Below are 14,328 nucleotides of genomic sequence, written 5' to 3' on the forward strand. Positions count from 1 at the left end.
TGTAATTGATATCTAGTCTCATAGCATTGTGGTCAGAAAAGATACTTGATATGATTTCAATTTTCTTAAATCTACCAAGGCTTGATTTGTGACCCAAGATATGATCTATCCTGGAGAATGTTCCATGAGCACTTGAGAAGAAAGTGGGTTCTGTTGTTTTGGATGGAATGTCCTTTAACTATCAATTATGTCCATATTGTTTAATGTATCATTTCTAGCTTGTGTTTCCTTATTTATTTTCATTTTGGATGATTTGTCCATTGGTGTTAGTGGGGTGTTAAAGTCCCCTACTATGATTGTGTTACTGTCGATTTCTCCTTTTATGGCTGTTAGTATTTGCCTTATGTATTGAGATGCTCCTGTGTTGTGTGAATAAATATTTACAATTGTTTATCTTCTTCTTGGATTGATCCATTGATTTTATGTAGTGTCCTTCTTTGTCTCTTGTAATAGTCTTTGTTTTAAAGTCCATTTTGTCTGATATGAGAATTGCTACTCCAGCTTTATTTTGATTTCCATTTGCATGAAATATCTTTTTCCATCCCCTGAGTTTTAGTCTGTATGTGTCCATAGGTCTGAAGTAGGTCTCTTGTAGACAGCATATATATGGGCCTTGTTTTTGTATCCATTCTGCCAGTCTGTGTCTTTTGGTTGGGGTATTTAATCCATTTACATTTAAGGTAATTATTGATATGTATTTTCCTATTACCATTTTCTTATTTAGTTTGGGTTTGTTTTTGTAGGTCTTTTTCTTCTCTTGTGTTTCCCCACCTAGAGAAGTTCCCTTAGCATTTGTTTTAAAGCTGGTTTGGTGGTGCTGAATTCTCTTAACTTTCCTTTGTCTGTAAAGGTTTTAATTTCTCTTTCAAATCTGAATGAGATTCTTGCTGGGTAGAGTAATCTTGGTTGTAGTTTTTTCCCTTTCATCACTTTAAATATGTCCTGCCTCCCTTCTGGCTTGCAGAGTTTCTGCTGAAAGATCAGCTGTTAACCTTATTGGGATTCCCTTGTATGTTATTTGTTGCTTTTCCCTTCCTGCTTTTAATATTTTTTCTTTGTATTTAATTTTTGATAGTTTGATTAATATGTGTCTTGGCATGTTTCACCTTGAATTTATACTGTATGGGACTCTCTGTGCTTCCTGGACTTGATTGAGTATTTCCTTTACCATATTAGGGAAGTTTTCAACTCTAACCTCTTCAAATATTTTCTCACTCCCTTTCTTTTTCTCTTCTTCTGGGACCCCTATAATTCAAATGTTGGTGCATTTAATGTCATCTCAGAGGTCTCTAAGACTGTCCTCAGTTCTTTTCATTCTTTTTTCTTTATTCTGCTCTGCAGTAGTTATTTCAGCTATTTTATCTTCCAGGTCAGTTATCCATTCTTCTGCCTCAGTTATTCTGCTATTGATTCCTTCTAGAGAATTTTTAATTTCCTTTTTTGTGTTGTTCATCATTGTTTGTTTGCTCTTTAGTTCTTCTAGTTCCTTGTTAAACGTTTCATTCTATCTGTCCATTCTGTTGCCAAGATTTTGGATCATCTTTACTATGACTACTCTGAATTCTTTTTCAGGTAGACTGCTATTTCCTCTTCATTTGTTTGGTCTGGTGGGTTTTTACCTTGCTCCTTCATCTGCTGTGTGTTTCTCTGTCTTCTCATTTTGCTTAACTTACTATGTTTGGGGTCTCCTTTTCACAGGCTGCAGGTTCGTAGTTCCCGTTGTTTTTGGTGTCTGCCCCCAGTGGGTAAGGTTGATTCAGTGGGTTGTTTAGGCTTCCTGGTGGAGGGAACTGGTGCCTGTGTTCTGGTGGATGAGGCTGTGTCTTGTCTTTCTGGTGTTCAGGACCACATCCAGTGGTGTGTTTTGGAGTTTCTGTGATCTTATTATGATTTTAGGCAGCCTCTCTGCTAATGGGTGGAGTTGTGTTCCTGTGTTGCTAGTTGTTTGGCATAGGGTGTTCAGCACTGTAGCTTGCTGGTTGTTGAATGGAGCTGGGTCTTAGCGTTGAGGCAGAGGTCTCTGGGAGAGCTTTTGCCGTTTTATATTACGTGGAGCCAGGAGGACTCTGGTGGACCAATGTCCTGAACTCAGCTCTACCACCTCAGAGGCACAGGGCTGGCACCTGGCCAGAGCACCAGGACCCTGTCAGCCACATGGCTCAGAAGAAAAGGGAAAAAAGAAAGAAAGAAAGAAAGAAAGAAAGAAAGAAAGAAAGAAAGAAAGAATATAAATAAAAATAATTACAGTTATTAAAATAAAACCTAACAATGTATTAAAAATAAAAAAATTAAAGTTTAAAAAAAAAGAAAAAAGAAAAAAGGAAGAGAGCAAGAAAACCAAAAAACAAATCCACCAATGATAACAAGTGCTAAAATCTTTATTAAAAAAAAAAAAAGTACGGACAGAACCCTAGGACAAATATTAAAAGCAAAGCTACACAGACAAAATCACAGAAGGAAGCATACACATAGACACTCAGAGAAAAAAGAAAGAGAAAAAGGAAAAAATATATATCTATGTATTTAAAAAAAGGAAGAGAGCAACCAAATCAATAAAAAATCTACCAATGATAATAAACTCTAAATACTAAACTAAGATAAACATAAAACCAGAAACCAGTCAGTCGCATACAGCAAACCCCAAGTCTACAGTTGCTCCCGAAGTCCACCGCCTAAATTTTGGGATGATTCGTTGTCTATTCAGGTATTCCACAAATGCAGGGTACATCAAGTTGATTGTGGAGATTTAATCCGCTGCTCCTCAGGCTGCTGGGAGAGATTTCCCTTTCTCTTCTTTGTTCACACAGCTCCTGGGGTTCAGCTTTGGATTGGCCCCATCTCTGTATGTAGGTTGCCTGAGGGAGTGTGTTCTTCACTCAGACAGGACGGGGTTACAGGAGCAGCTGATTTGGGGGCTCTGGCTCGCTCAGGCCGGGGGGTGGGAGGGGTATGGATGCGGGGCGAGCCTGTAGCGGCAGAGGCTGGTGTGATGTTGCCCCAGTCTGAGGCACCGTGTTTTCTCCCGGGGAAGTTGTCCGTGGATCATGGGACCCTGGCAGTGGTGGGCTGCACAGGCTTCCGGGAGGGGAGGTGTGGACAGTGACCTGTGGTTGCACACAGGCTTCTTGGTGGTGGCAGCAGCAGCCTTAGCATTTCTTGCCCCTCTCTGGGCTCCGCGCTTTTAGCTGTGGCTCACGCCCATCTCTGGAGCTCCTGTAAGCGGAGCTCCTAATCCCCTCTCCTAGCACACCAGGAAACAAAGAGGGAAGAAAAAGTCTCTTCCCTCTTCAGCAGCTCCAGAATTTTTCCCGGACACACTCCCGGCTAGCTGTGGTGCACTAGCCCCCTTCAGGCTGTGTTCACGCCGCCAGCCCCTGTCCTCTCCCTGGGATCCAACCGAAGCCAGAGCCTGGGCTCCCAGCCCCCGCCTGCCCTGACTGGTGAGCAGACAAGCCTCTAGGTCTGGTAAGTGCCGGTCGGCACCGATCCTCTGTGCGGGAATCTCCACGCTTTGCCTCCGCACCCCTCTTGCTGTGCTCTCCTCCGCGGCTCCGAAGCTTCCCCCCTCCGCCACCCGCAGTCTCCGCCCGCGAAGGGGCTTCCTAGTGTGTGGAAACCTTTCCTCCTTCACAGCTCCCTCCCACTGGTGCAGGTCCCGTCCCTATTCTTTTGTCTCTGTTTTTTCTTTTTTCTTTTGCCCTACCCAGGTACGTGGGGGAGTTTCTCTCCTTTTAGGAAGTCTGAGGTCTTCTGCCAGCGTTCAGTAGGTGTTCTGTAGGAGTTGTTCCACATGTAGATGTATTTCTGATGTATTTGTGGGGAGAAAGGTGATCTCCATGTCTTACTCCTCCACCATCTTCAAGGTCTCTCTTAATAGTATTTTCTTAATTGGTTCTTTCAAAATTCAGTAATGTCTCCCTTTCCTCAAATTAGCATGTCTAAAACCAAACTTATCCCCTTCTCCTGAAGCTGACATATTTCCTGTGGACATTTTTGTTACCAGCAGCACCCTGTTTCTTCCGTCACCCAGACTCTAAGCCTAGAATTGATTATTTGTTTCCTCTCTGTTCTTGGCTTTCCAATCAATTATTACAGCAGGTCAATTCTGCACTGTCTTGCAATTTTTCATTCCATTCCCACTCACATGTATGACTTTCATTATCTTTTAACTGGACCATTGCAGTAGTTTTCTAAATTATCTTTTTTTTGCTTTTAGTCTTTTTTTCCAATCTATTTTAAATAGTGTCTGTATGAATATTTCGAGAGATGGCTTTATTGAATCATGTCCCTGCTTCAGAGTGAACTCCAAACTTGTGCCCTTCAAGGTACCCTGTGGCTTGTGATCTGACTCCACTTGCCCTTACTATTTTAGATTCTGGTACTTTGTTTCCTGGACCCTCTATTTCAGCCAAATATCCACTTTCCCACCAATATGCCTTTTCCAACTAAATTGTCTCCCTGGAATGCTCAAGTTCAACTTTTCTTATTAAAATTTTATCTGTTTCTTAATTCTTGTAGCACTTTTGGTGTCCCCCTTTACTGCTGCATTGTATGGTCTTTTCACTTTGCTTCAATAGAAGACATCTCTAAGGCAGAAGCTAGGTCTTACTTTACTCATGTTTACTACATGCTTTCCATAATCTGTACACTCAGTTACTAGCATTAATCTGTTACATATGCCTCTTGGGAATTCTGTGGCTCATAGGTTTAACAATTTGTCCAGGGTCACAAAAATTTTACGGCAGAGCTGGGCCTCAGCTCCAAATCCTGTGTATATCTGTGGGTGACTGCATTCTGCCTTACATATTTGTTGGTGGGATAAAGTGATTCTGTTCACCTTCATAGGCATATACATTATGCTGGACTTTCTCTTGTATTGTTTACTTCATCTTTTCTTGACTTATAATGCCAGAAATGCCAATACTCAGTGGCACAGTGGAAACTGAAGCATTTTTGAAAGTATATTAGGCTGACAGAGAGGCCCAGGGCAATTTAGAAGTTATAGGCAATCTCACAATTATCTTGATTATTTTGAATTCCCATTGGTTCCTGAATTTCTAGGAGGCAGCAGTTTTATGCATCATTTTAAGAGCCAGCTTTAGGATGAGTGTGCATTATTTCATTAACCTTTTCCTTCTTGGTATCAAAATTTAGTGTCTATCTTTAGGCTTAAACTTGAAGTTCTTTTGAAGGTACCACCCCTTTGAATGTTATACCTCTATACAGGCCACCTTTAGATGAACAATCTCATTGTCTTTTGCAGATCCTGCTTATGAGAATACTTTTTCAATTGAAAACACTATACCAGTGTAAACAATGCCCATGGATAACTACCATTTGAAGCGGTGCCTAAGGGCAAGTGTCTTTCCTGTGTGCCCAGTGGCTGCCTACTCTGCAGATGTGCTTAACCAGCTTCTCTTGAAAACTGGGGATTCTCTGGCTCCTTTGCTTGCCATATCCACAATGCTGACTAAGTTGTCTTATAGAGATCTGTATTCTTTTACCCTCAGCAAACAGGTATGTAGCAGAGCACACTCATGGCCACAAGCAGAATTGGCATTTCTCCCATCTGGCTGTGTTCCTCTTGACCCCAGTTCATGGGTCATTTATTATTGGAGAGAACATAAAATAAAGATGGTTCACAGAGTCATCATATTTTTATCCAGTTTCTTCTGGGACCCAGGATTCATGACAATTTGAGCCAACTAGGACGTTAAGTCAATTAATCCTTAACATTTCCTTTGTTATTATGTCATACAATGGATGCTTAGGAATCTAGTATCTAGTGCCTGACTTTTTTTTTTTTTTTTTTTTTTGCATCTGCACAGGCAATTATCAGTTCAAATCCTAAACCCAGTGCATACTAGCTGTGTGAATTTGGGCAAGGTATTTAGCCTCTCTAACTCTGTTTTCTCATTTATAAAACAGAGGCAATCTGAGTTCTTGAGGAATATTGTGAGGAAAACAGCGAGTGTGCCAACTTTGACTATCAAATTACTTTCAGAAATGGGAGCAAACATATTCAACATTCGAAATATTAGAAATTACAGACTATCTAAAAACTGTTACCTGTGTCACTACTATAGCTTCTAGTAGCAAGTGGAGAATGTGGGTAATTGAGTGTGGCTGACATTTGCTATCAGTGCTCTAAACTACATGATGCTGATGGCATTGTAGAGAGAGCTGATCATTGAATCTTTGCCAGCTCTGGTTTCATAACCACCACCAAGCGTGGGTGTGCTATGGAACATCTGAGAATAGAACTATTCCTTGTCAGCCTCCAAATGGGCAGGCACCTGATTTGCCTCTTCCCTTGTTTGCTACTCAGTGGATAATATCCCAAGTCAGTTAAAAAAAAAAACAAATTTGGGGGTTGGGGTTTATAAGGAAAGCTTGAAGGTGACTTCTAAGTAAACTGTGGTGGGTATGTTGGCCAACCTCTCACTAAAGTCTGCAGTACTTTGAGTGTCCTAGACATTTATTAAGTGCCTATTTTGTGTCAAGCACTACATTTGGCCTTGGGGATATAAGATGTAATCTAGGAGTCTTTCATAAAGAGTTTAAAATAGTCATTAGGGTAAGCTTAAAGAGAACAGTCTTCAACAGAGCATAGGCTCCAGCAGAAGAGCTCCAATATTTGCTGATTCAGAAGTTTCCCAGAGGACCAAACCTGGTGTCATCTTTGAAATGTTTTTGGTCCTTGGCCATTGCTATATCATAAAAATTAGTTTAACATTGAAACTATTAGACTCACTACCAGGTTTCACAGTTTTCACTATTTTCTTGGAATGCCATTGGTGTGATCCTTTCTTTGTTGTTGTTGTCCCTCCCCCTTCTTTCCCTCCCCTCCCCCTCCTCTTCCTTCTTTTTCCATAGTACTATTTCTTTATAGAGACGAAAGTCTCATGGGGCTGTTTTATGAATTGTGATTTAAAACATGTAAAGAACAAAACACAAAAACAGCTATGTGAAATCTACAGAACTGTGGTTCTATAGTACCACCAGTGTCATTTTATGACTTCTGACCATATTAATAATGAGAATGCAAATTATAGCTAGGTAAAGAGGTTAGCCCCATCTTACATTTGGCAGCTCTTCGTCCTGAAAATATTGGGTTTCATAGTCATTAGCATTGGTTTCCAGAGTGTGGCAAGAGTCTGATGATTAGATTGGTTACTTAAACCAGGTAGAAGTGCAAAGGCCACATGGCATATCCATTTCTTCAAACATGAACAGCCAATTCTGAGAAGTTAGAGTTTAGGATTGAAATGTTAACTCAACAGGGTAATCAGGAGCCTGCAGCCTTAGTGATCGGGAGGGTCCAGTTCTTTTGACAGTTTAAATTTCTGTTATTGTGCTACTGCAGCTCAGATCCATCTGCTTTCTCCTGTCCTTCTTGGTCAGCCCTTTGGATTTCCTTCCTTCCTCCTCCATCCCTTCTCATCTTTCCTTTCCCTTCCCTCTGAGCCTACCCCCTTGTTAACTGAGCTCCTAATATGTGCTAGACACGACTCAAGGCACTGGGGGCATAATCTGTGATTAGATGGAATCTCTACCCTCATGAAACATATTCTAGCAGGAAACAAAGATGGTTAAATATATAATACAATGTCAGGAAGTGAATATGTACTTCATCACTGACACGTTTTCTTCTTCAGAAAAGCAATGAATTCTAGAGAGGGTGGGTCCCTGATACCCAAAGAGTCATTTCTCCATTAATACCTACAATCTGAAAAGTTTGGGCCTCTGAGGGGCCCAGACCCTGAGTGTATTGTGCTTTCCTAAATTAGAAGACATGGTTTCCCAATGCTGGCTGTGGCTTTCAGGGCAGAGGAGAGCCCAAGGGTCCCAGGAACCACCCCTTCCCTCCTTCCTTATGCAGCGAATTCAGCATGGTCTCTATAAACCATGTCCAATCTTTCCTTCTCAACTCGTAGGGTAACGCTGAGAAGCTCTGTAGTCTGTATGAGGAGCACTTGAATGAAGCAAATGCAAAACTAGGTGAAGTGACTCAGTTGGCAAATGATCTGACAGCACAGAAAACAACGCTATGGAGTGAAAACAATAAGTAAACTTTCAGTGCTGCTTCACTTATGAGTCTCAATCCTGCAGACTTGTAGAGAGACCACTGAAATGGTGAAACAGTTATTGAGCCTGAGTGGGCACTTAAAAATTCTAGGGGACAAATGAGGCCCTTGATGTTACCTTGTCCACAGACATGCTCTTGTCTGGGAAGGATCACCTCTGTACCACCTTGGGAGTCCCCGCCCAGGTCTCTTCCATGAAGGGGAAATGCAACATGCAATTGACTGGAGCAACTTTTAAGATCAAAGGCTGGTAGGGGGGCTGTCCACACAGTCTACAAACATGCCTCTTTATCACATCTGCCTCATTGAAATAGGCATTTTTCCTAATTTTCAGTAATGAGCCCACACCTCTTTTTTTATATTTAAATTTATTTAATTTTTTTAAAATTGAAATATAGGTAATTTACAATGTTGTTTTGCTTTCAAGTGTACAGCAAAGTGATTCGGTTATACATACATATGTATCCTTTTTCAGATTCTTTTGCATGGTAGGTTATTAGAAAACACTGAGTATAGTTCCCTGTGCTATATAGTAGGTCCTTGTTGTTTACCTATTTTATATATAGTAGTGTGTGTATGTTAATCCCAAACTCCTAATTTATGTCCCTCCCCCATCCCTGCTATCCCCTTTGGTAAGTTTGTTTTCTATGTTTTCTATGTCTGTGAGTCTACTATTTGTTTTGTAAATAAGTTCATTTGTATCATTTTTTAAATTCCACATATAAGTGATATCATATGATATTTGTCTTTCTCTTTCTGACTTACTTCACTTAATATGATAATCTCTAGGTCCATCCATGTTGCTGCAAATGGCATTATTTCATTCTTTTTTATGGCCGAGTAATATTCCATTGTGTGTGTGTGTGTGTGTGTGTGTGTGTGTATGTATGTATACACATATATATATACACACACATCACAGCTTCTTTACCCATTCAGTTGTGGATCGACATTTAGGTTGTTTCCATGTCTTGGCTATTGTAAATAATGCTGCTATGAACATTGGTTTTCTCTAGATATATGGCCAGGAGTGGAATTGCTGGATCATATGGTAATTTTTTTTTTTTTTTTGCGGTACACAGGCCTCTCACTGCTGTGGCCTCTCCCGCTGCGGAGCACAGGCTCCGGACGCGCAGGCTCAGCGGCCATGGCTCATGGGCCCAGCCACTCCGCGGCATGTGGGATCCTCCTGGACCGGGGCATGAACCCGCGTCCCCTGCATCAGCAGGTGGACTCTCAACCACTGCGCCACCAGGGAAGCCCGGTAATTCTTTTTTTAGTTTTTCAGACACCTCCATACTGTTCTCCATAGTGGCTGCACCAGTTCACATTCCCACCAACAGTGTAGGAGGGTTCCCTTTTCTGCATACCCTCTCCAGCATTAATTGTTTATCAACTTTTTGATGATGACAGTTCTGACTGGTGTGAGATGATACCTCATTGTAGTTTTCATTTGCATTTCTCTAATAATTAGTGAAGCTGAGCATCTTTTTTTTTTTTTTTTTTGCGTTATGTGGGCCTCTCACTGTTGTGGCCTCTCCCGTTGCGGAGCACAGGCTCCGGACGCACAGGCCCAGCGGCCATGGCTCACGGGCCCAGCCGCTCCGCGGCATGTGGGATCTTCCCAGACCGGGGCACGAACCCGTGTCCCCTGCATCGGCAGGCGGACTCTCAACCACTGCGCCACCAGGGAAGCCCCCGAAGCTGAGCATCTTTTCATGTGACTGTTGGCCATCTGTATGTCTTTGGAGAAATGTCTATTTAGGTCTTATGCCCATTTTTTGATTGGGTTGTTGATTTTTTTTGATATTAAGCTGTATGAGCTGTTTGTATATTTTGGAAATTAATACCTCGTGGGCTGCATTGTTTGCAAATATTTTCTCCCATTCTGAGAGTTGTCTTTTTCCTCTGTTTCTGGATTCCTTTGCTGTGCAAAAGCTTTTAAGTTTAATTAAGTCCCATTAATTTATTTTTGTTTTTATTTCCTTTACCCTAGGAGGCAGATGCAAAAAGATACTTCTGTGATTTATGTCACAGAGTGTTCTGCCTATGTTTTCCTCTAGGAGTTTTATAGTATCCAGTATTACATTTAAGTCTTTAATCAATTTTGAGTTTATTTTTGTGTATGGTGTTAGAGAATGTTCTGATTTCATTCTTTTACATGTAGCTGCCCAGTTTTCCCAGCACCACTTCTTGAAGAGACTCTCTTTTCTCCATTGTATATTCTTGCCTTCTTTGTCATACATTAATTGACCATAGTGTGTGTGTTTTTTTCTGGGCTTTCTATCCTGCTTCATTGATCCATATGTCTGTTTTTGTGCCAGTACCATACTGTTTTGATTACTGTAGCTTTGTAGTATAGTCTGAAGTCAAGGAGCATGATTCCTCCAGCCGTGTCCTTCTTTCTCAAAATTGTTTTGGCTATTCAGGGTCTTTTGTGTTTCCATACAAATTAAAAATTTTTTTGTTCTAGTTCTGTGAAAAATGCCAGTGGTAATTTGATAGGGATCACATTGAATCTGTAGATTGCCTTGGGTAGTATGAACCCATACCTCTTTTTTACACTCAGTAAAAGCCATAGTCTGGGGCTTCCCTGGTGGCACAGTGGTTGAGAGTTCGCCTGCCGATGCAGGGGACACGGGTTCGTGCCCCGGTCTGGGAAGATCCCACATGCCACGGGGCGGCTAGGCCTGTGAGCCATGGCTGCTGAGCCTGCGCGTCCGGAGCCTGTGCTCCACAACGGGAGAGACCACAACAGTGAGAGGCCCGCGTACTACAAAAAAAAAAAAAAAAAAAAAGCCATAGTCTGTACAATGGCCTACAAGGGTCGGATACTTGGGCCCCATTATCTCTCTGACCTCTTCTACTTTCTCTTCTCTCATTCTGCCTTGGTCACTTTGACCTCTTTGCTGTGTTTTGAATATACCATGCACACTCCCACCCTAGAGTCTTGCCCTGACTATTTCCTCTTGCCCTGACTATTTCCTTTCCACCCTATTAATTCAGCAAAGACTTAAAGATGAGGGTTAATCAAATAGATCTGGGAGGAGTCAGGATAGGCCTTGTTGGGAAGGTGACATTTGAGTGCTCTCAACCAGTTTTCTCCATGTGCTTCTATTTTCATAGCATTCAATAGCTTCAAAGAAGCTACATGCTTGACATAATAAATAAGTTTGTCATGTTTCCACCTCCCAGAATGTAAGCTACACAAGGGCAGGGGTCTCTTTTTTGATCACTGATTTTTGTCATTCATCTAGAACAATGCCTGCCACTTATTGGAGATCCACAAACATTTGATCAATTGAAAGTAGAACAATGTTCCGTTGACTTATTCTTAACTGTCAACCACTATTGTTAGTGAGATCTTTTCCCTATATTTTACATGATGGCAATCTATTTGAGGTTTTTCTTCTTCAGTTTGTCATGAGCTTTTTTGTATCTTACATACTCAGTCACTTATAAGAATGCTTCAAATCCATCAAGTAGATGGACATGGTTACTTTGTCTTGCCCTGTAACTTGCTTGTGTTCTATGAACAGCATGTGGCTAGCTGTTTGTTTGTAATCAGAATTATTTTTAGTAATATATTCCCAAAGATAGAATTCCTAGGTCAATGAAAATAAACAATGTGTTCTTGATGCCCAGAGGCACTCACTTTAAAACGAGAGTGAAAACCGTTTATCCTTCTGCCTATGGACACCTCTGTTTCTAGATGTTAATCTAGAGTCAAAGCTAAATTAAAATGAACTGGCAAAATAACAAACCTGGAAATCTAGAAGAGGAAAGAGTTTTGGATTCTAGCAGGGACACTAAGTAGGACTCTTATGCTGGTGACAGGGTGTATCACACTTGACCTCATTACAAAACCCCCAATTTGATCTTCTGTGCTATTTAGGATGTAGTCTGCATGGGGACTATGCAGTTCACAGACTAAGCTGGAGTATACCTTTTTGTCCAGCTCTGAAGGTAGTATTGTATACAAGTTTTTTCACAGGCATTGTCTACCTCTCTACCTATTGGCATTAATTTTCTACTCACTTTTTTGATGAGGAAATTGGTGGGTGAGTGAAATGAAAGTGGATCTGAGATGATAGTTCTGCTTAGGATGCTTTTATTTCTGCGTAGGACCTTTTATTTCCTCCTTTATTCTTAGCTTTACCTTTTGGCTTTTGTACAAATTAAATTTTAGGTATATACCTATCCAAACCTCCCCTCCTCTCACTAGGTCTATGCTCCAGCTTTTTTGCTGTTTTTTTTGCTACTGTCACCAAAGTTTCTTTCTCATGGCCTGTCCTGTCCACTGATTATACTCTGCTTTCAAAGGAGACCAATAGTAAATGTGATCAATTAAGCCGTGTTAAGTGGGTCCTAGTTCTATAAAGTATGTGATATGTTTATCTTAACCCCCTAATGCAGGGGTCCCTAATGCCTGGGCTGTGGTCCACAGCCTGCTAGGAACCAGGTTGCACAGCAGGAGGTGAGTGGTGGGCGAGTGAGCGAAGCTTCATCTGCTGCTCCCCATCGCTTCCCATTTCTTGCATTACCACCTGAACCATCCCCCCCGACCCCGTCCATGGAAAAATCATCTTCCACGAAACCAGTCCCTGGCACAAAAAAGGTTGGGGACTGCTGCCCTAATGGATTGGCATTTCCCCAGAAAACTTTTAAATATGATGATCACCCAGAGCTTCTCAATTTTGGTTTATGCAACCCCAGCAATTGTCAAGACTCTCTTAAGGGAACTAAGTAAGAGGTTAGAACTATTTCATTCTAATACTAAGATGCTGTTTGCTTTTTAAATTCTTTTGCCGCTGTTATCGATGGTGCAAAAGCAATGACGATTAAAACTGCTGGAGCCTTATCACAAGCCGAGGAAGTAGCACCACACTATAGTATTAATCATTGTATTCGCTGGTACATACTCAACAGTTTAAAATAAAAAAAGTCAGTTTTACTTAAGAATGTCTTTAATGAAACAGTAAAAATTAATTATACTACATCTCAACCCCGAGTATATATATATTTAATATTCTGTGTGACAAAACAAAAAGTATGCATAAAGCACTTCCATTTCATACTGAAGTAGGATGTGTGATTGTGCAAGTTCTGAGTTGAACTAGCAATCTTTTCAGGAAGAATCATATTTACTTGAAAGAACATTTGACAAACCTTGCTTATTCAGACTTAGATATTGCAGATATTTTCTCAAAAATGAACAAAGTGAGCCTGTCACTACAAGGAAAACAGCTGACAATATTTGTTGCCAATAATAAAAATGGAGCTTTTAGGTAAAAATTAGATTTCGGAAAACAGGTAGGTACCATCATAAGCTAGATGGCTCTCAATTCTTGAAGACTTTCTTTCTTCTTCCTTTTTTATTGAAATATAGTTGACGTACAATATGATATTAGTTTCAGGTATATAACATAGTGATTCAACATTTATTTATATTTCAAATTGCTCACCACAATAAGTCTAGTAACCATCTGTCACCATACAAAGTTATTTCAGTACCATTGACTATATTCCCTATACTGCACATCATGCCCCCATGACTTACCTATTTTATAATTAAAATAAGAAGTTTGTACCTCTTAATCCCCTTCACCTGTTTCACTTAACCCTCCCACCACCTTCCCCTCTGGCAACCACCACTTTGTTCTCTGTATCTATGAGTCTGTTTCTGTATTGTTTTTTTGTTCCTTTTTTTATAGATTCCACATATTAGTGAAATAATATGGTATTTGTCTTTGTTTGTCTGACTTATTTTATTTAGCATAATACCCTCTAGGCCTATCCATGTTATTGCAAATGACATAATTTCACTATTTTTTATGGTTGAGTAATATTCTATTGCATACACACACACACACACACACACACTGCATCTTCATTATTTATCTATTGAAAGACAACTTAGGTTGCTTCCATATCTTGGCTATTATAAATAATGATGCTGTGGATATAGGGGTGCACATATCTTTTCAAATTAGTGTTTTTATTTTCTTCCAGTAAGTATCCAGAAGTGGAACTGATGTATTGTATAAGATTTAAAATTTTTTTAAAGTTTTTAAGGAACCATGATACTGTTTCCATAATGGTTGTTCCAATTTATAGTCCCATCAACAGTGCATGAGGGCTCCCTTTTCTCCACATTCTCACCAACACTTGTTATTTGTTGTCTTTTTGATGTATCCATTCTGACATGTGTGAAGTGATATCTCATTGTGCTTTTGATTTG

At 40.5% G+C, this 14,328-nt stretch overlaps 1 protein-coding gene across 1 annotated transcript in view; it reads left to right on the top strand.

Annotated features, from left to right (window-relative positions):
- Nucleotides 1-14,328, top strand: part of MYH15 (myosin heavy chain 15) — a gene marked incomplete at both ends in the record, with an annotated part of 182,920 nt that overhangs the window by 114,621 nt on the left and 53,971 nt on the right. Inside the window, 1 exon segment of the mRNA XM_079705269.1 lies at nt 7,938-8,064. Within this exon segment, the coding sequence (XP_079561395.1) occupies nt 7,938-8,064 (127 nt within the window).

Source organism: Hyperoodon ampullatus (genome assembly GCF_949752795.1).
Source record: "Hyperoodon ampullatus genome assembly, chromosome: 5".
Lineage (NCBI taxonomy): Eukaryota > Metazoa > Chordata > Mammalia > Artiodactyla > Ziphiidae > Hyperoodon > Hyperoodon ampullatus.